The sequence below is a fragment of the Colossoma macropomum genome, unplaced genomic scaffold (genome assembly GCF_904425465.1).
Source record: "Colossoma macropomum unplaced genomic scaffold, Colossoma_macropomum, whole genome shotgun sequence".
Lineage (NCBI taxonomy): Eukaryota > Metazoa > Chordata > Actinopteri > Characiformes > Serrasalmidae > Colossoma > Colossoma macropomum.
Genome location: NW_023494808.1, coordinates 12,128,968 through 12,144,813, shown reverse-complemented (window position 1 = coordinate 12,144,813; position 15,846 = coordinate 12,128,968). Strand labels below are relative to the sequence as shown.

The following is a 15,846-nucleotide window of genomic DNA, read 5'->3' as shown; positions in this document are numbered from 1 at the left end:
TGCCTTATGAATGCTTTATTGCATGTAATGATTGCGTTCACATAAACTTTATAAAAACGAAAAAAACGAACACTCGTTTCATTCCAAGGCTCCAATATTAGGATTAGCCCAGATGTTTCAGCTCGTGATCGTCAGCGCGAACTACGGAGCTCAGACTGCTGTGAAGAGAGCGCCTCGGCAGAGGAGAAGCAGCGGAGGAGAAGAGGAGGAGCAGCTGACCTGATCTGTTCCTGCAGAGCTGCGGCTGAACTCCTCGCTGTCTGACTTAGAGGCTCCTTCTCTGTCGTCCACCACCAGATCCATCGGCATCTTCCCCTTCAGGCAGCTGATATACCGGTGACAGAAGTTATCACACAGCTCGTGAACCTGCAGCAACCAGAGCACACGCAGTTCAGCAATAATAACAACCATATAACAACAACGAGAATATAAACAGCCACAATAATAATAATAATAATAATAATAATAATAATAATAATAATACTTTTGTTGATGTTGATAATGATAATATATAACAACAACAACAATAATAATAATAATATTATTAATAATAACGTTGGGTTGGATTATTATAATGATATCAAGAGATACAATAATAATAATAGTAACGTTGATGTTGAGGATAATGATACTAAATACATACTACTACTACTACTACTAATAATAATAATAATAATAATAATGATAATAATATGACACCTGAATAGCAGCAGAGAAGAGATTCTCACCTTTTCTAACTCTAGAAGATGAAATCGTAGCACTTGTATGGCCTGAACCATCTATGAAACAAAACCATACATCAAATCAATCAGATGACAACATATCAAACCGTTGGACTCAGATTTCACATTCCAGCTACAGCATGTCTTACACTGGGACTAATAATATTAATAATAATAATAATAATAATACACGTATTTTATTCAGTTTACTGTGCAGATTATGACTTGCCAGGTTATCCAGGTCGGGGTTGGGCTGAAAGTAGGGCCTCTCAGCTCTGATCTGAAACACAGACAGAACAAACTCTGATGAAGTGAAGGACGCAGATACGGGTGAAGTACTGACTCAGTCTCAGCCCTGAGGGGGGGGGTTCTGACCTGTTTGGAGAAGACGCTGAGGTCTTCATCGAAGGAGGATGAGGAGCACACATCGCCCCCCAGCCCACCCTCACGCGGAGTGCACGTGGCCAGTTCACACTTCTCAAAGACCAGAGCGAGCAGAGGGAACAGAGGATGACTGAAGAAAACAGAAAAATAAACAAAAACAAAAACAACAAAACTAAAAAAGAGAAACATACCATACTACACACTACTGTTTACATTAGTTTATATTATCTATATCTATATCCATATCTATATCTATATATCTATCTATCTATCTATACATCTATCCATTTATATTTATATATATATATATATATATATATATATATATATATATATATATATATATATATATATATCACTCTAGCATTAAGACATGAAGAAAAAAATAGTAGTCTTAATAAAAACAATTGCAGTCATTAAAATAAGAGCATCAGCCCGCAGACCTTGAACATGTTTGATTTTTTAACTTTAAAAGCTGATTCCATTAAAAATACTTAAATACTTCACTAAACTCCAATAATAAACAAATAAAATCATAAAGTCAGATTATTTCTGAACAACGCTGGAAATGTTCGACTTTTACTTTAAAGTAAAGAAATTTACTTTTGAGTAAGTTCAGCAAATTCATGTTTATTTATTTATTTATTTATTTATTTATTTAAAACCTGCTCTGCCTTACCGTGTTTGGTGTAGGCTATGTGTGTTATAATAACATTGTGGATGATTATCATGACACTAAGACAAATAATAATAATAATAATAATAATAATGTGTATCGACATAGTGTAACCTATGTCGATACATTTATATATATGAGCTACATTAACTGTATTATCCATATTCACTGTATTATCTGATGAACTCTGGACAGTAAAGTTGTCAGAATTCCAGCTTAACGAGTGATCAACATTTAACGGGATAAAAGCTCGTTGTTTGAAGTAGATAAACTGTGTGACAGTGTGTGTGTGTATGTGTGTGTGTGTGTGTGTGTAACGCTCGCGCTGTCTGTACCCGTAGATCGCGTCTTTGTCCCGCCGGAGCGCCTCGCTGGCGGAGAGCGGAGCTCCGAGAACCGGCCGGACCGCCGAGAACTCCGGGTACAGGGGGTCCGGGGGGTACAGGGGGTCCGGATACTGAGCACAAACACAGCAGAACAACACACTCAACAAAGCGGACAGCCCGGGCGCTCAGAACACACCGACCACACTGAGTATGAACACAGGCGTGTGTAGAAGTTTGTGCACCCCTGCTCAAATTACGCGTTTTTTTGGTTGAGTTTCCGAGTGAAAGTCGGTGAACACGTCCTCTACAGAGAACACGCTCCTGCACATTGTGATGCACAGTGACCGCGTATCTGCCGAATCTAACAGATCAGAAAAAGTACAACATACAATGTGGCGACTGTGAAAAAGTTATGGCACATTTTATGTTTCCAGTCTGTTAAACTCAAAATAATGATGAAAAATGCCACTTAAGTGCGCATCTCTATGGAGGGACGTGTTCACTTTCACTCAGAAAACCAAAAAGAGGAAGAGGGGAAATAAATAACAATAAATAATACGAAAACGACATCACACACGGTCTCGCGGGAGGCTAGAAGGGGCAGATCCGGGTTCTGAATACAGACTCAATACAAAATAATCAACAGTAAGAAGAACAGAAACAGAGCAGAGCCGAATACTGAAGTAAATAAACTCTTAATACAGTAAAATAATAGGCTAATATAACAGCAGAAGACATGAGCAGAGAGTCTGGTGGGGGAGTGGGGGGTGGGGGGGGAGGGTGTAGGGAGTCCTGGTACTGAAATAAATAAAAAATAATAAGAAAACAACTGCGCCCTTAAAAAGGGGTTCTTCAGGGGTTGACTGGCTAATTAAAGCACCAAAGGAAGCGTTCCGCTATCGTTCCAGGTCAAAGAACCTCGTATTGTACACTATTTAAGGAAAAAAGAAGCACCACAGAGGGTTCTTCTCGCGATGCTACAAAACAAGGTGGTGTTTGGTTCCCTAAAGAACCACGTTCTTTAAGAGACGTGAGGAGTGAAGAAGCTTTCAACGACTGTTTTCCGCATAAACAAAAGGTTCTTCGCCAGTCTAAGGGTTCTTTACATTCTGTGGAGGGTCTTACTTTAGAATGGTTCTTCACAAATCGTTCTCTGAAGAACCACGCATGAGGAGATTAGAAGTGGTTCTTCTATGGCATCGCGAGAAGAACCCTTTTGGCTCGAGAGGGGGGTGAATATTTACACACAAGACGCACATAAACAAAACATCAACAACAACAACAACACACACACACACACATACACACGCACACACACTGACATACTGGAACAACGTACATTCACACAGTATAGACATTTAAATAGATAAAGCAGTAAATGACCAACACACACACATATACAGTCGTGTGCGAAAGTTTGCGCACCCCGGTCAAATGACCTGTTTTGTTGATCTTCTAAGTGAAAATAAGTGAACGCATCCTCCACAGAGAACACATGACGTTTTACTGTTGCTTTTTAAGTTGAACTGTGATGAACCTGTTGCACTCTTTAAAGAACCTTTAAAGAAATTAATCACAGGTCTGATCTGAGGTGCGAAGCTACAACGGGTTCTTTAGCAATTCAGTGAACTCTCGAAGAACCATCTGAATGTGTCGCACGGTTAGATGATGGAAACCCTGTTGTATCTACCTGTTCAAAGAACCTTCTACAAAAACGATTCAATGACATACATAGCATTTTAACAATTCAATAACATATGCAGCGACGTACATAGCCAACATAACATTACATAACACACATAACAGCTTAATAACGCACACGCCTTATGAAAGGGATGTGTTGAGTAATAACACACTAACTTGTGTTACCAATTTTAACACATTTTCTGTCGTATTCTTTTCTGATTTAGCACATTCTGTGTTAAAAGTAACCCAACATGGTACTTTCCATAACTGGGTCTTAAAATATTTCAATATATTTTGTCTGAAAAGGAACAAAAAAAACGTGTCGTCGCCAACTGAACACACTGATGTGCCTAGTTAGAGACAGAATGTGCTATTTTTAAACACATACGTTTTAGGAGCGCATTCTACAATAAAACAGAAAGGGTGCCATAACTTTTACACAGGCCACGTTTTGTGTTTTCCAGCGAACAGACAGCAGAGGTGCAGCAAAGTGTGCAGAAGTGCGTCGGGTGTGTAACTCAGTTTCACTTCATCATTAAAAATATGTATATCTCATTTGAGCAGGGGTGCCCAAACTTTTGCGTACGACTGTGTATATACTAAATAAAACGACATCAACAGGCTTCAGTAACGCGGCGCGAGGAGTAAAGACCAAAGGGCGGCGGCGACTCTGAAACGTTCACACTACATTTAGGATGGAGGCCGGTAACGCGCGCGCGCGCACTCGCTCCGCTGTTTAGAGTGGCGTCATAAAAAAACAACCGTTTCCTCCGCACTTATAATCATACACGCTCTCAGCGCGCGAGGAATGGAGGAGTGCTTCGCCGTCTTCACCGGTGAGGAGGACGGGTTAGCAGGAGTGCTTCAGTTGAGCTAATGCACTTTTACTCTAACCAAAGTTTTTAAAAAAGTCTTGAACAGCATCAGAATTAGTCATATATATATATATATATGTGTGTGTGTGTGTGTGTGTGTGTGTGTATGTGTATATAAATGTATGTATATATATATATATATATACACACATACATTATATATATATATTATATATATATATATATATATATATATATATATATATATATACATACATTATATATATACACATATATTTCAGATTTCCTTTAACATACTACATGTTTACAACTGGATCACATCAGTCTGATATGTGTCTAATTTTCCTCACCCTTAAAAACATGGCTCTTCAAGGGTTCTGTAGCAAACAGTGAGCACCCAAAGAACCATTTGAATGTTTGCACGGTTAAATGGTTCTCTGTGATGGGAAACCTGTTCTCTAAAGAATCTATTACAAACAGAATCACTCAATAACATACATAACAGTTTAATAATTCAGTACGCTGTAAAAATGATTTGATGCTTTAACTTTAAAAAGTTACAAATTTTGAATTCATAGAACTTCAAATAAAAATTTAACAGGACGCAAAATTACTGTCCGGTTAACTTACTATTAGCAGTTCAGTGAACTCAAAATGTTAAGGCTACCAGGTTACTTACTTTTTAAAGTTAAAACATTGAACCATTTTACAGTGTAACATTAATAACAATAAATAACAATATTTTAAACGGCTCGGTCTGAAACCGCAATTAGTCTCAGTCTCAAACGTGTTGGTTCTTTAAAAAATGGTTCTGTAGCGCCAAAAATGGCTTCCCCCATTGTTACAAGTCTCAGAACCTTTTTCTTATGGTTCTATATAGACTCCTTTTTCTATATAGTTCTATATAGAGTGATATTCTGATAATAACCCGTATTTGTTCCGATCACTGAAAGCAGTGATTGGAACAAATATCGTTTTTTTTAGCTAATCTCTTCTGTCATTTCATTTCCTTTTATCGAATAAATCAGCAATGAACTCATTTTTAAAAAGCCAAGAAACGTTTGTGTAACACAGCCAACAAATAAGATTTGAAATGAATATATAAATATCAAAAATTAAAAGCTCCTAAATTAGATGATTGTAATAGATCAGTGATTGACCATGACTGTCCAGTCAAATAAAAAAGAAAAAAAAACGTTTAAAAGAAAAATTTAAATTTTAGCTACAATTGAAGACGCTGTTCTCAACATTGTCTAGACCTGCAAACAAAGAGCCAAAATAAGCCAGCAAAAGCCTGAAAGCCCCTGATTTTGCTCCAGACAAGTTAGCCACACACCCTAAATAAGGTTCTTCAGGGTTCCTTAGTAAAGACCGTGGTCACATGTAGAACTGTGAGGGCAGAAAAATATCTCTGCAGGGTGAAATTTGTAGTTTTCTTGTAGGAGGCAAAACCTGCAGAACCTTTTTAAAATCTTTTAGAAAAGCTTTTATGGAGCAATAAAAGGGTTACAAGTAGTAGAACCTTCTTTGGTGCTAAATAAGCCAAGAGTTTACATTTTATCATGCAAATTGCTCGCTAAACCATCTTCATTTGAAAACGTGTATTTGCACCGTGCACAGCAAAATTCAGGCTCCTGAATGAACATAAAGAGCGTTTACTACATATTTAATAACTATTAAACTATTATGTTTATTAATAACTACATTATTTTTAAATTAGAAAGTAAGTGTCTAGCCTGCATTGAGATTTTGACTTCGCTGAATTTCAGTGAATTAACAGAAAAATAATTTGCCAATTTTATGCTCGCATTATTTCTAAATTTTAAATTGAAATTTAAAATCTAAATTTAAGACAGCATCAATGCTAACTTGTTTAAAGTTTAAAGCACTATTTTACTGTAATGTGTTTAACTTAAGTGGGTATGTTAACGTGGCTGCTTTCATATTTAAATTTTGCTGAACTTCAAAAAAGTCCACAGAATTACTTTTTTACAACAAATAATTTTTTACAGTTGTTGACGTTTTAAATTCCATCTACAGTGTTTACTAATATTTAGTTCATATCTATAGTGTTAAATCAGCTCTTACAGTGCTGAGTCAACTCTTTCAGTTCCCTCATTGGACGACAATCTAGATTTAAATGACCACTGCAAATTAATGACGCGCTGTGAGCGTTTATTAACAGGCCTATTGGACTTAATCCGACCGTATACGAGTTTACAGAACACGCTACGAGTTAATCCAGTGCTTTAGGTGTTAATCCAACACTACAAGGCTTAATCCCCGTCCGCAAGACTTAATCCAACGCGTTAATCCAGCACGTGCAAACACACGTTTTCCAGGTTCTAGATAGCATTCCCAGGTTTGGTTCGTGCCCTCCTTTACGCACCCGCTGAGCCATGAGCTCGAGGCTGCTGCTCCCGCGTGCCGCTCCGTCCGAGTTCGGCCTTCACACACTCTCTCTCTCACACACACACACACTGACACGCACACAAACACTCACGCGCACACACACTACATCAGGCTGTGCTCCCGATCGTGGCTCGTGGGCTCCTTGAAAGCAACAACAACATATTCCAGTGAGAGGCTCGTGCAGTCTTTGGAGCAGAAGGCCGGTCAGTGCTGGCTGAAATGGAAATGCCCCCCTGCCCCCCCACCCCCCACTCCACCTCCTCCTCTTGTCCCCGCAGGTATTAATCAATATCGATCAGTAAAGTGATCAATAGTGTCCATAAACTCCAGATGAAGCGCCATTCCCGTCTGCGATCACTCAACTCGCCTGTTCTTAATGCAATAGTGTGTCTGGAGCTGAGGAGGAGGAGGAGGAGGAGGAGGAGGAGGAGAAGGAGGGTGTTTGGAGGCCTTAAAGGAGCCGCAGCGAGTGGACCGTATGTGTGACAGTGTGTGACTGTGGAAACAACGCTTAACAGGCCTATAAAATAACTGTGAAATGCTGATTTTATGGAATGGGATTTTACGCTGTGTTCACACATACAGCCCCAATCCGATTTGTTTGCATATCAGGTTTTGATTTTTATGAGTTAAATCTAAACAGTGTTTTAAAAATCGAGACAACATCACAGTGACATGTGGTTTCAAATAGGATTCAAGTTACATTTTGAATGTGTGATTTATTTGCATATCTAAAAGAAATCCGAATTGTTTTTGTGAAACCAGAACAGGAACAATTTCAAAAACGACATTTGTAAAATACTAATTTAATCGCATTTCTGGACACATTTTTGGTTATATGGAATCATAATATACAAATAATAATAATATGAAAAAAGCATGAAATATGATTGATTCAAAACGCATTTTTGCATACACGTTTTAGGCTCAGATCCGATTTCAAATGTATTCCGTCTTTTTTAGCCCTCTTGGCGTATTTGACGTCACAATCCTTCATAGAACCTTTGCTGTATGTCATTGGCCGGGCTTATGCCGTTACCACAGCAACCACTGAAGCTATTGAAATGAATATAAGTGCTTGATCACTTCGTAGCTACACAGAATCCTAAACAGTGCTAAAGATCCGATTAAACAGAAACTAATTAGAATTATCTGAAGTGTGAACGCAGCCTTAGTCCTCAGTTTTTCTGAGTTATTTTTAGAAGTAAATGAAACGAACTTTTAGAGTTAGTTTATGTGGAAGCTTGGATCTAAGTTCTCAGCAAGGTTCTGAGGAACCTAAAAGTGAGGTGCTATGTATTTTTTCCACATATTTTCTACTTTGTCAGATCTCAAATATGCAGTAACAGTCGCTCCTCTTCACTTCCACAGTTTAACGATGAGCGTTCTGATATGTAACTTTGCATCATGCAAAATGAAGGCGCCTTTAGACAAAACACAGTACAGGTTTTAGTAGTTTTGGCAGTTTTTGTAAATGCAAAACGTTTTAACTCACAAATAGTCTCAAATTACATGTCGTCTCTGTTTGGGACGCAGATGAATTGGGTCGTTAAAACAGTGAAAAGCAGAAAAATAGAAATTCAAAATAAATTCACGTTACTCTCTTCGTTATATCAGAAGTTAGGCTTCTCATGAAGCTGGGAAATCTTAGAGCCAAAGTTCATTACCCTTTAAAAGACATACAAGTCTACATTTTAGTGATGGTCTGATTATAAAGTTTCCCTTTGATCATTTCATCATGATGTATAATCTCAGTTTAAAGAGAAATGCTGAAGATGTAACCTCATGTTTTACTGTAACTCAAACTAGAATATTTTACAAAAGATGTATAAAAGATATAAAAGATGGCCTACACAAATCAGGACCCACCCACCCAGAACAAAAGACATTTTTACCCTTACATCTCAGACACGTGGTCTTAGAATCGCTTTGATCTCGATAAATATGGAGCCTTGTTTTTATTATCTTTCATTAAACTCAAAGCTCGATTTTACTCAATGCATTTGGCGCCCCCTGCTGGTAGAAATGAATATCGCTCCGTCTGCACCATAGAGCAGCCTATTCGAACCCAATGACCTACATTCACTTGTACAGTAAGAATTAACATCACGTTTAACAACACAACTCATTAAACGTGTCTGTACAACGTTTTTCCTTTATTTTATTGTAAAATTTGGAGTCTTTTAATCGTTTAATATTAAACGCACCATGGAAAAAGTCTTACAGTGCTTTTGACAGCCATTCCTTATCATGTGTTGGCAGCTGAGGCCAATCTGATTGGCTTGTTGAATGCTGTGCTCTGATTGGCTAGTGGATTCCTGCAACCTGAATGGCTAGTTGAATTCTACACCTTGATTGACTACTAGATTCCTGCAATGTGACTGGCTAACAGAACCTTGCAACCTGAGTGGCTGCTTGAATGTAGCAATATGAACTATGCAAACAATGACTTTGTTTACATCTCAACCAGTGAATTATGCAGAAATTTGGAGACATCGGTGGACCTCATCTCTAAACACAATGTACCAATCCTTTCATCCATTCAGTTGAGGTGTCCTTAGAGAACCATCTATTGACAGTTTCTTCAAGGAACCAAAAGTGATTTTATGGATACTTCTGATATCTGGTGCTGTGGAGATTAGCGTTCATCCTCATCTAATGCTCTGAATTCAGTTCATGTAGGACTAGCTTATTAGCTGATGAGCTGAATCAGGTGTGCTTAATGAGGCACTGTGCTGAAGCCTGCAGAGCTTTGACCTGCGAGGACTTGAGCCTGACGCATGTGTTGTACAGCATTGCTCAACACAGCACTTTTAGGCTCCTCTATTTTAAAGAGTGAAGGGCCACAGTCTTGCAGCTTTTCATAATGAGCTGATGAGTTGAATCAGGTGTGATAGCTGAGGAAAAATCAGAAGAATCAGAATCACTATTTCGCCAAATATGTTACACATACAAAGATTTTTCGTCTTGGTTGGTGCACACATGCACATGTAACACACTGAACAGACCAGACAAGCACTATTAACAAATATTTAACTACGTTCTTAAAAAGATGGTTCTTCCAGGGTTCTTCAGTAAAGACAACGGTTCTATGTAGAACCATGAACACTCAAGGGTTCTTCTATTGTTCCAATGTCAAGCTTGTAACAATAGCAGAACTGTTTTTGGTGCTACGAAAAAAGGTTCTATATAGAAACATATACAACATATTCTCCACCAATCTGAAGAACGATTTCACCATGGAGAGAACTATTTAAGCATGCAAATGGTTATTTGAGTGTTCAGGGTTCTGTATAGAACCACTGTCTTTACTAAAGAACCTTAGAAGTACCAACATTTTTAAGAGTGTAATGGACAAATAAAATAAGAGTACAATAAATAGAATAAAGAATAAGAAATAAATAATAAAGGCCCAGTGTGAAATGCAGGTCTGAGTAGACATAATATAACAACTGTTATAGACAGATTATTACAGAGTGGAATGTAAAAAATTAACATCTGTACAGTTGTGCCCATAAGCATTATGTTACAGAGGAGTCACTGTAATACAGTAGGAGGTTTGATGGTTTAGTTTAAGTTTAAAGTGAGAGGCGTCCACTGTGGTTGATGAGCTCTGGGGGAAAAGCTGTTAGCATGTCTGGCTGTGCTGGTTTTGATGGCCCTGTATCTTCTACTTAGAGGAAAGTGGCTGGAAGAGGTGACATCCACGTTCACCACCCTGCTGCTGTAGATGCCCTGAAGTGTTGGCAGACTACATCCAGTGATCCTCTCCGCTGTCCTGATTATGCACTGGAGTTTCGCTCATTCATGTGAAGTGGAGCAACCAAACCAGATGGTTACGGATGATGTGAGGATGGACTCGATGATCACTGTATAGAAGTGGATCATCAGACTCTGCGGCAGGTACTTCTTCACAAAGACCCAGTTCACAGTCCACTCACATGAGTCACACTGACATGCTGGAATCAGAGCAGGAGAAAAACCACACTGTGCCGTGCAGTGCAGTGGGCTACAGGGACATGGGAGTTAAAGCTTGGAAATATAGTGCATTTGCGTGATAGGACCACAAGGTGGCAGAAGATACACAGTTTAGATTTTTTTAACGTTTTCAACAATACAAAAGTCCCAGTAATATAAAACGTTCTTTCTGTAATGTTCGCCCTTGAACTGTATGACAAACTGGCTTCATTCATTCGTTCCTTCATTCATTCATTCACCTTCTGAAAAACATCATTAGCTAGTAACAGCCATGTATTTACACTATGGCTATAAACACTTTCCTGACTGTTTCAGTGTTTTTAATATATTTTAACAGAGAACTCGTAGTTCTTCGTCTTTAAGGTTTCTCAGACGCTAGAGGGCGCTCTGAGCGAGTCCAAAATGAACGGATTAAGACGGCGCATTTGAGCAAAATCATAGTTTATAAATGCTTAAACATTTTTAATATAAAAGAATACATTAATTTCCTGAACACTGAAAAGCATAAAACATTTTAACGCTGCTGTCATATTTTTAAGAGCTTTTAAACTCGAGTTATAGGAGTTTAAAACATCGCCTCATGTACGTTCATGACGTCAGTGAGAACAAACGCCCAATGATCTGCTCCGCTCGCCAACCAATCAGCACTCAGTAGCAGTAATGTTAGCGTCCTGCTGCCCAAAATCCATTTGCTGAAGAAAAAGGAAACATACAGGTGAGTTTTCTTTGCTTTTTAGTGAAATACATCCTCCTACTTTCTAAAATCAAAGGAAAGTTCTGGACGAGTGATTAGAAACTATTTTAACTTTTAGTTTTTAGCCATTTAGCTCCATTAGCCCCCATTCATTGAGGACTTGCTCACGGGCGCCCTCTGGCGTTTTGCAGTCATATTTTTGATATAATGGGGAAATTGCAAGAGGCTCCTGTAAAATGAACGATTATTGTATACATATATGACCGCCTCACAGCGACTAAACTCTGTATTACTGCACCACATCACGAAAAATCCTTATACTGTGAATAGAATAATCTTTGACACTAATGCTGCACTAAAGTGTTATGATGAAGTAAGAACCCGTTTTTGGTTCAAACTGAGCGGGCTTACAGCTTATTTTCTCAACTAGAACTAGGCTGGTCGGCTAGCTAACAGGCTAAAAGATAGCAAACGTTCTAGAAAACTCCATCATTAATATGACAGGCTTAAATTAATGTACTTACGTACTTATGATTCACTGTAAAACGGCAACATAAAAATCTAAAGACTGTCACTTGAATGATTTACACACTTCAGGATCCAGTATTTAAATCCCTACGTAGGGAGCAGGGAGCCATTTGAGATTCAGCCCCAGCTTGGGATGAGGGGTGTTAGATTGGTGCGAAATAAAGCTTGTGGTGGTAAATTGGACATAGTGTTTAAAAACTCCTGCAGCACTGCTGTGTCTGATCCACTCAGACCAGAACAACACACACTAACACACCACCACCACGTCAGTGTTACTGCAGTGCTGAGAATGATCCACCACCCAAATAGTACCTGCTCTGTGAGGGTCCATGGGGGTCCTGACCACTGAAGAACAGGCTAAAAGTGGGCTAACAAAGTATGCAGAGAAACAGATGGACTACAGTCTGTAATTGTAGAACTACAAAGTGCACCTATAAATAACTGAATTGATGCATCTTTTTTATCAAATCTGTCTCTCTTCCCCTGTAATTCAAAGTATTGAAGTTTATTATAAATGTTGAATGAATCATTTATAATACTTCCATCGTATGAATGGTAACTGACCTCTCTACTATCTGTGTTATTTTTGATCCTTTTACACTAAAAAACAATAACAGTACTTAGTATAACAGTACTTTGTAATTTACAGTTTGTTAAATGGCTATATAATGTAATATAATATAATAACAGCCAGATATAAGGCAAATTAGATATAAGGTAATCCATCTTTATAGGGAAAAAGAGAGTCAAATGAAAATAAGTGAAAAAAACAGGGGTTTCCAGAACTGGAGCTCAAAAATGATCAAGAGCTCCAGAGAAAATGAGCCTCGTAACAACCACCTGAAACACCTGGTAGACACCAAATCTGTCCCCATCAGATAAACAGCACTTAAGGCTTTCACCTCTGAGAGAGAGGAGAAAATCAGCTCCACTCTTGATTCAGATCTAATAATAAATCATCCAACATCTATAACAACTTGTACTTAATGGCTGCTTTGACTGGAAATTAAATAAAGGTAGGGTGGTCTCAAAGTGACCAACACTGTGTGCGTGCTGCGCTGAAAAAATGCACCGAATCATTTCCACACAGTAAAGTACATCACAACAACAACAACACCGTCATCTCCGAAAGGAAGTGAGCTGAAAGACGGAGCTGTGTTGATGTAATGTGTGTCATTCAGGTGGAAATGATGCACACATTTGAATAAGGCAGAGTCACAGATAAACACGCTGTCTTGTGTTGCACTCTCCTCCACAGCCGCTAGAGGGCGCGTGGTGGCAGTAACGGGCTTTGCTCTCTGTCCCTCTTTCACTTTCTCTTCTTTCAGTTTACAGTTCTAAGTAGATTTACGGGCAGGAATGAATCAAGAGCTCCACTGCTGAAATATACAACCTTTAAAACTGAACATACTAACCACTGTTATAGAGTTAAGGACAATAATAATGATTAGATTCAGAACCAATAATAGTAAAATAAATACAACAGGACACAAGACCAGCTCTGCACTTCACACTAGCGATGCTTGATGTATTCTCTTTAACAGACACTAGAGGGCTCTCTCTCTTTCTCTATCTCTCTCTCTCTCTCTCTCCCTCGCTGTCTCCCTCTCTGTCGTCTGTCTCTCTCTCTCTCCCTTTCTCCCTCTCTGCTGTTTGTCTCTCTCTCACTCTCTCCCTCTCTGTCACCTCTCCTCTCTCTCTCTCTCTCTCTCTCGCTGTCTCCCTCTGTCGTCTGTCTCTCTCTCTCTGTCTCCCTCTCTGTCATCTGTCTCTCTCTCACTGTCTCTCCCTCTTTCCCTTTCTGTCCTTTGTCTCCCTCTCTCCTGTCGCTTTCCCTCTCTGTCTTCTCCCTCTCTCACTGTGTTCTCTCTCCCTCACACTGTCTCACTTTCTCTCTGTCCTCTCTTGTTGTCTCTCCCTCTCTGTCCTCTGTCTCTCTCTTTGTCTCTCCAGATCGGTCCTCTTTCACTCTCTCACTGTCTCTCCCTGTCTTCTGTCTCTCTTTGTCTCTCCTTCTCTGTCCTCTGTCTCTCTCACTGTCCTTTGTCTTTGTCTCTCCTGATCTGTCCTCTGTCACTCTCTTTGTCTCTCCTTCTCTGTCCTCTGTCTCTCTCTCTGTCCTTTCTCTTTGTCTCTCCTGATCTGTCATCTCCCTCTCTCTTTGTCTCTCCCTCTCTGTCCTCTGTCACTCTTTCACTGTCTCTCCCTGTCCTGTCACTCCCTCGCTGTCTCTCCCTCTCTGTCCTTTCTCTTGTGTCCTCTCTCGTTGTCTCTCCCTGTCATCTGTCGCTCTCTTGCTTTCTCTCCCTCTCTGTCCTCTCTCTCGCTCCCCCCTCTGTTCTGTCTTTTGCGCTTTCTCTCTCTCTCTTGCTGTCTCTCCCTCTCTGTCTTCTGTCTGTCTCTCTACTTCTCTGTCCTCTGTCTCTTTTCCTCTCTCTGTCTTCTCTCTCTCGCTGTGTCAATGTCATCTTTCTCTCTCTCTCTCTCTCTCCCTGTCTGTCTCTCTCACTCTCTCCCTCTGTCTTCTGTCTTGCCTTTTTCTCACTCTCACTCTCTATCCTCTGTCCACTCTCTCTGACACTCCGTTCTCTGTCTCTCTCTTTCTCCAGTTAAACTCACAGTTCTGATGCATGGTGCATTCTCTTTCATGGGCGCTAGAGGGCGCTCAGTGGCAATAAATTGCGCTTTGCCTTCATGTCACTGACACATTCATACACATATGTCTATATATATCATAATCAATCCAAGTACGCAGCTTGCAACATTTATCTCTGTTCGTTTAATAATTCTTTGTTTGTTAGTTTATTTTAACTCTTATTTATTTTATTATTTTCATATTACTGTGACTTCAACGTGCGCTAGAGGGCGCTTGGTAGCAACAGTTGGCGCTTGCTATCCTTGCGTCTCTCTCTCTCTCTCTCTCTCGACCCCAGCCATGCGGATCTCCCTCCGTCCAGAACGGTCTGCACGCCTTCCTCCACTCTCTGACGTCATTGCTTCCGCAACCCCCCCTTCCTTCCACATTCTACTAAGCCCCCCCAAACACACACACATACACACACGCGCGCGCCCGCTCACCCCCAGCCCCCTCCCCCTTCTTTTCCAGCGAGGCCGTGTCTCTCTCTCTCTCTCTCTCTCTCCTGCTCCAGCCTGCTCGCCTCGACACGAAGAAGCCCAACATGGAGTAGAGAGCGGGCGATGGGGCCGCCCTCGCCGAGCGCAGCGCGCACAGTCGGGGCTAAAGTGCAGCGGACGGGGCGGGAGGACGAAGAGGAGGAGGAGGAGGAGGAGGGAGAGGAAGAGAGGCTCTGGGAGAAGCGAAATAAATGAAAAACAATCAAACGGCGGCGGCGGTACGGGCATGGAAGAGAATAAATAAATAAATAAATAAATCAATAAGGCATCAACAGAGGCGCGAAGAACCGAAAAGAGGGAGAATGAAGCGTGAAGGCGGCGCGGCGCGCGCGCTGGGACTTCTTCACTGTAGGTGAAAGCGAGGAGGCTGAAAAATGACCGAGGAATCGCAGCCAGACGAGTAAGCAGCCCAGCGTGTACTTTCTTTTGTGTGTGTGTGTGTGTGTGTGTGTGCGTGCGTGTCTCACGC

At 40.2% G+C, this 15,846-nt stretch overlaps 2 protein-coding genes across 2 annotated transcripts in view; one reads left to right on the top strand and one right to left on the bottom strand.

Annotated features, from left to right (window-relative positions):
• The window catches only part of meis1a (Meis homeobox 1 a), a 47,675-nt gene extending 40,241 nt beyond the window's left edge, over nucleotides 1-7,434 (bottom strand). Inside the window, exons 1-6 of the mRNA XM_036557689.1 lie at nucleotides 7,020-7,434; nucleotides 2,118-2,239; nucleotides 1,098-1,236; nucleotides 952-1,002; nucleotides 729-779; nucleotides 220-366 (exon numbers count right to left, since the gene is read on the bottom strand). Coding sequence (XP_036413582.1) covers nucleotides 220-366; nucleotides 729-779; nucleotides 952-1,002; nucleotides 1,098-1,236; nucleotides 2,118-2,239; nucleotides 7,020-7,031 — 522 coding nt within the window. The 5' untranslated portion in view covers nucleotides 7,032-7,434. The remainder of the gene's footprint in view (nucleotides 1-219; nucleotides 367-728; nucleotides 780-951; nucleotides 1,003-1,097; nucleotides 1,237-2,117; nucleotides 2,240-7,019) is intronic.
• Nucleotides 7,435-15,265: 7,831 nt separating this feature from the next.
• Nucleotides 15,266-15,846, top strand: part of spred2a (sprouty related EVH1 domain containing 2a) — a 40,127-nt gene continuing 39,546 nt past the window's right edge. The window contains exon 1 of the mRNA XM_036557327.1: nucleotides 15,266-15,777. Within this exon, the coding sequence (XP_036413220.1) occupies nucleotides 15,752-15,777 (26 nt within the window). The 5' untranslated portion in view covers nucleotides 15,266-15,751. The remainder of the gene's footprint in view (nucleotides 15,778-15,846) is intronic.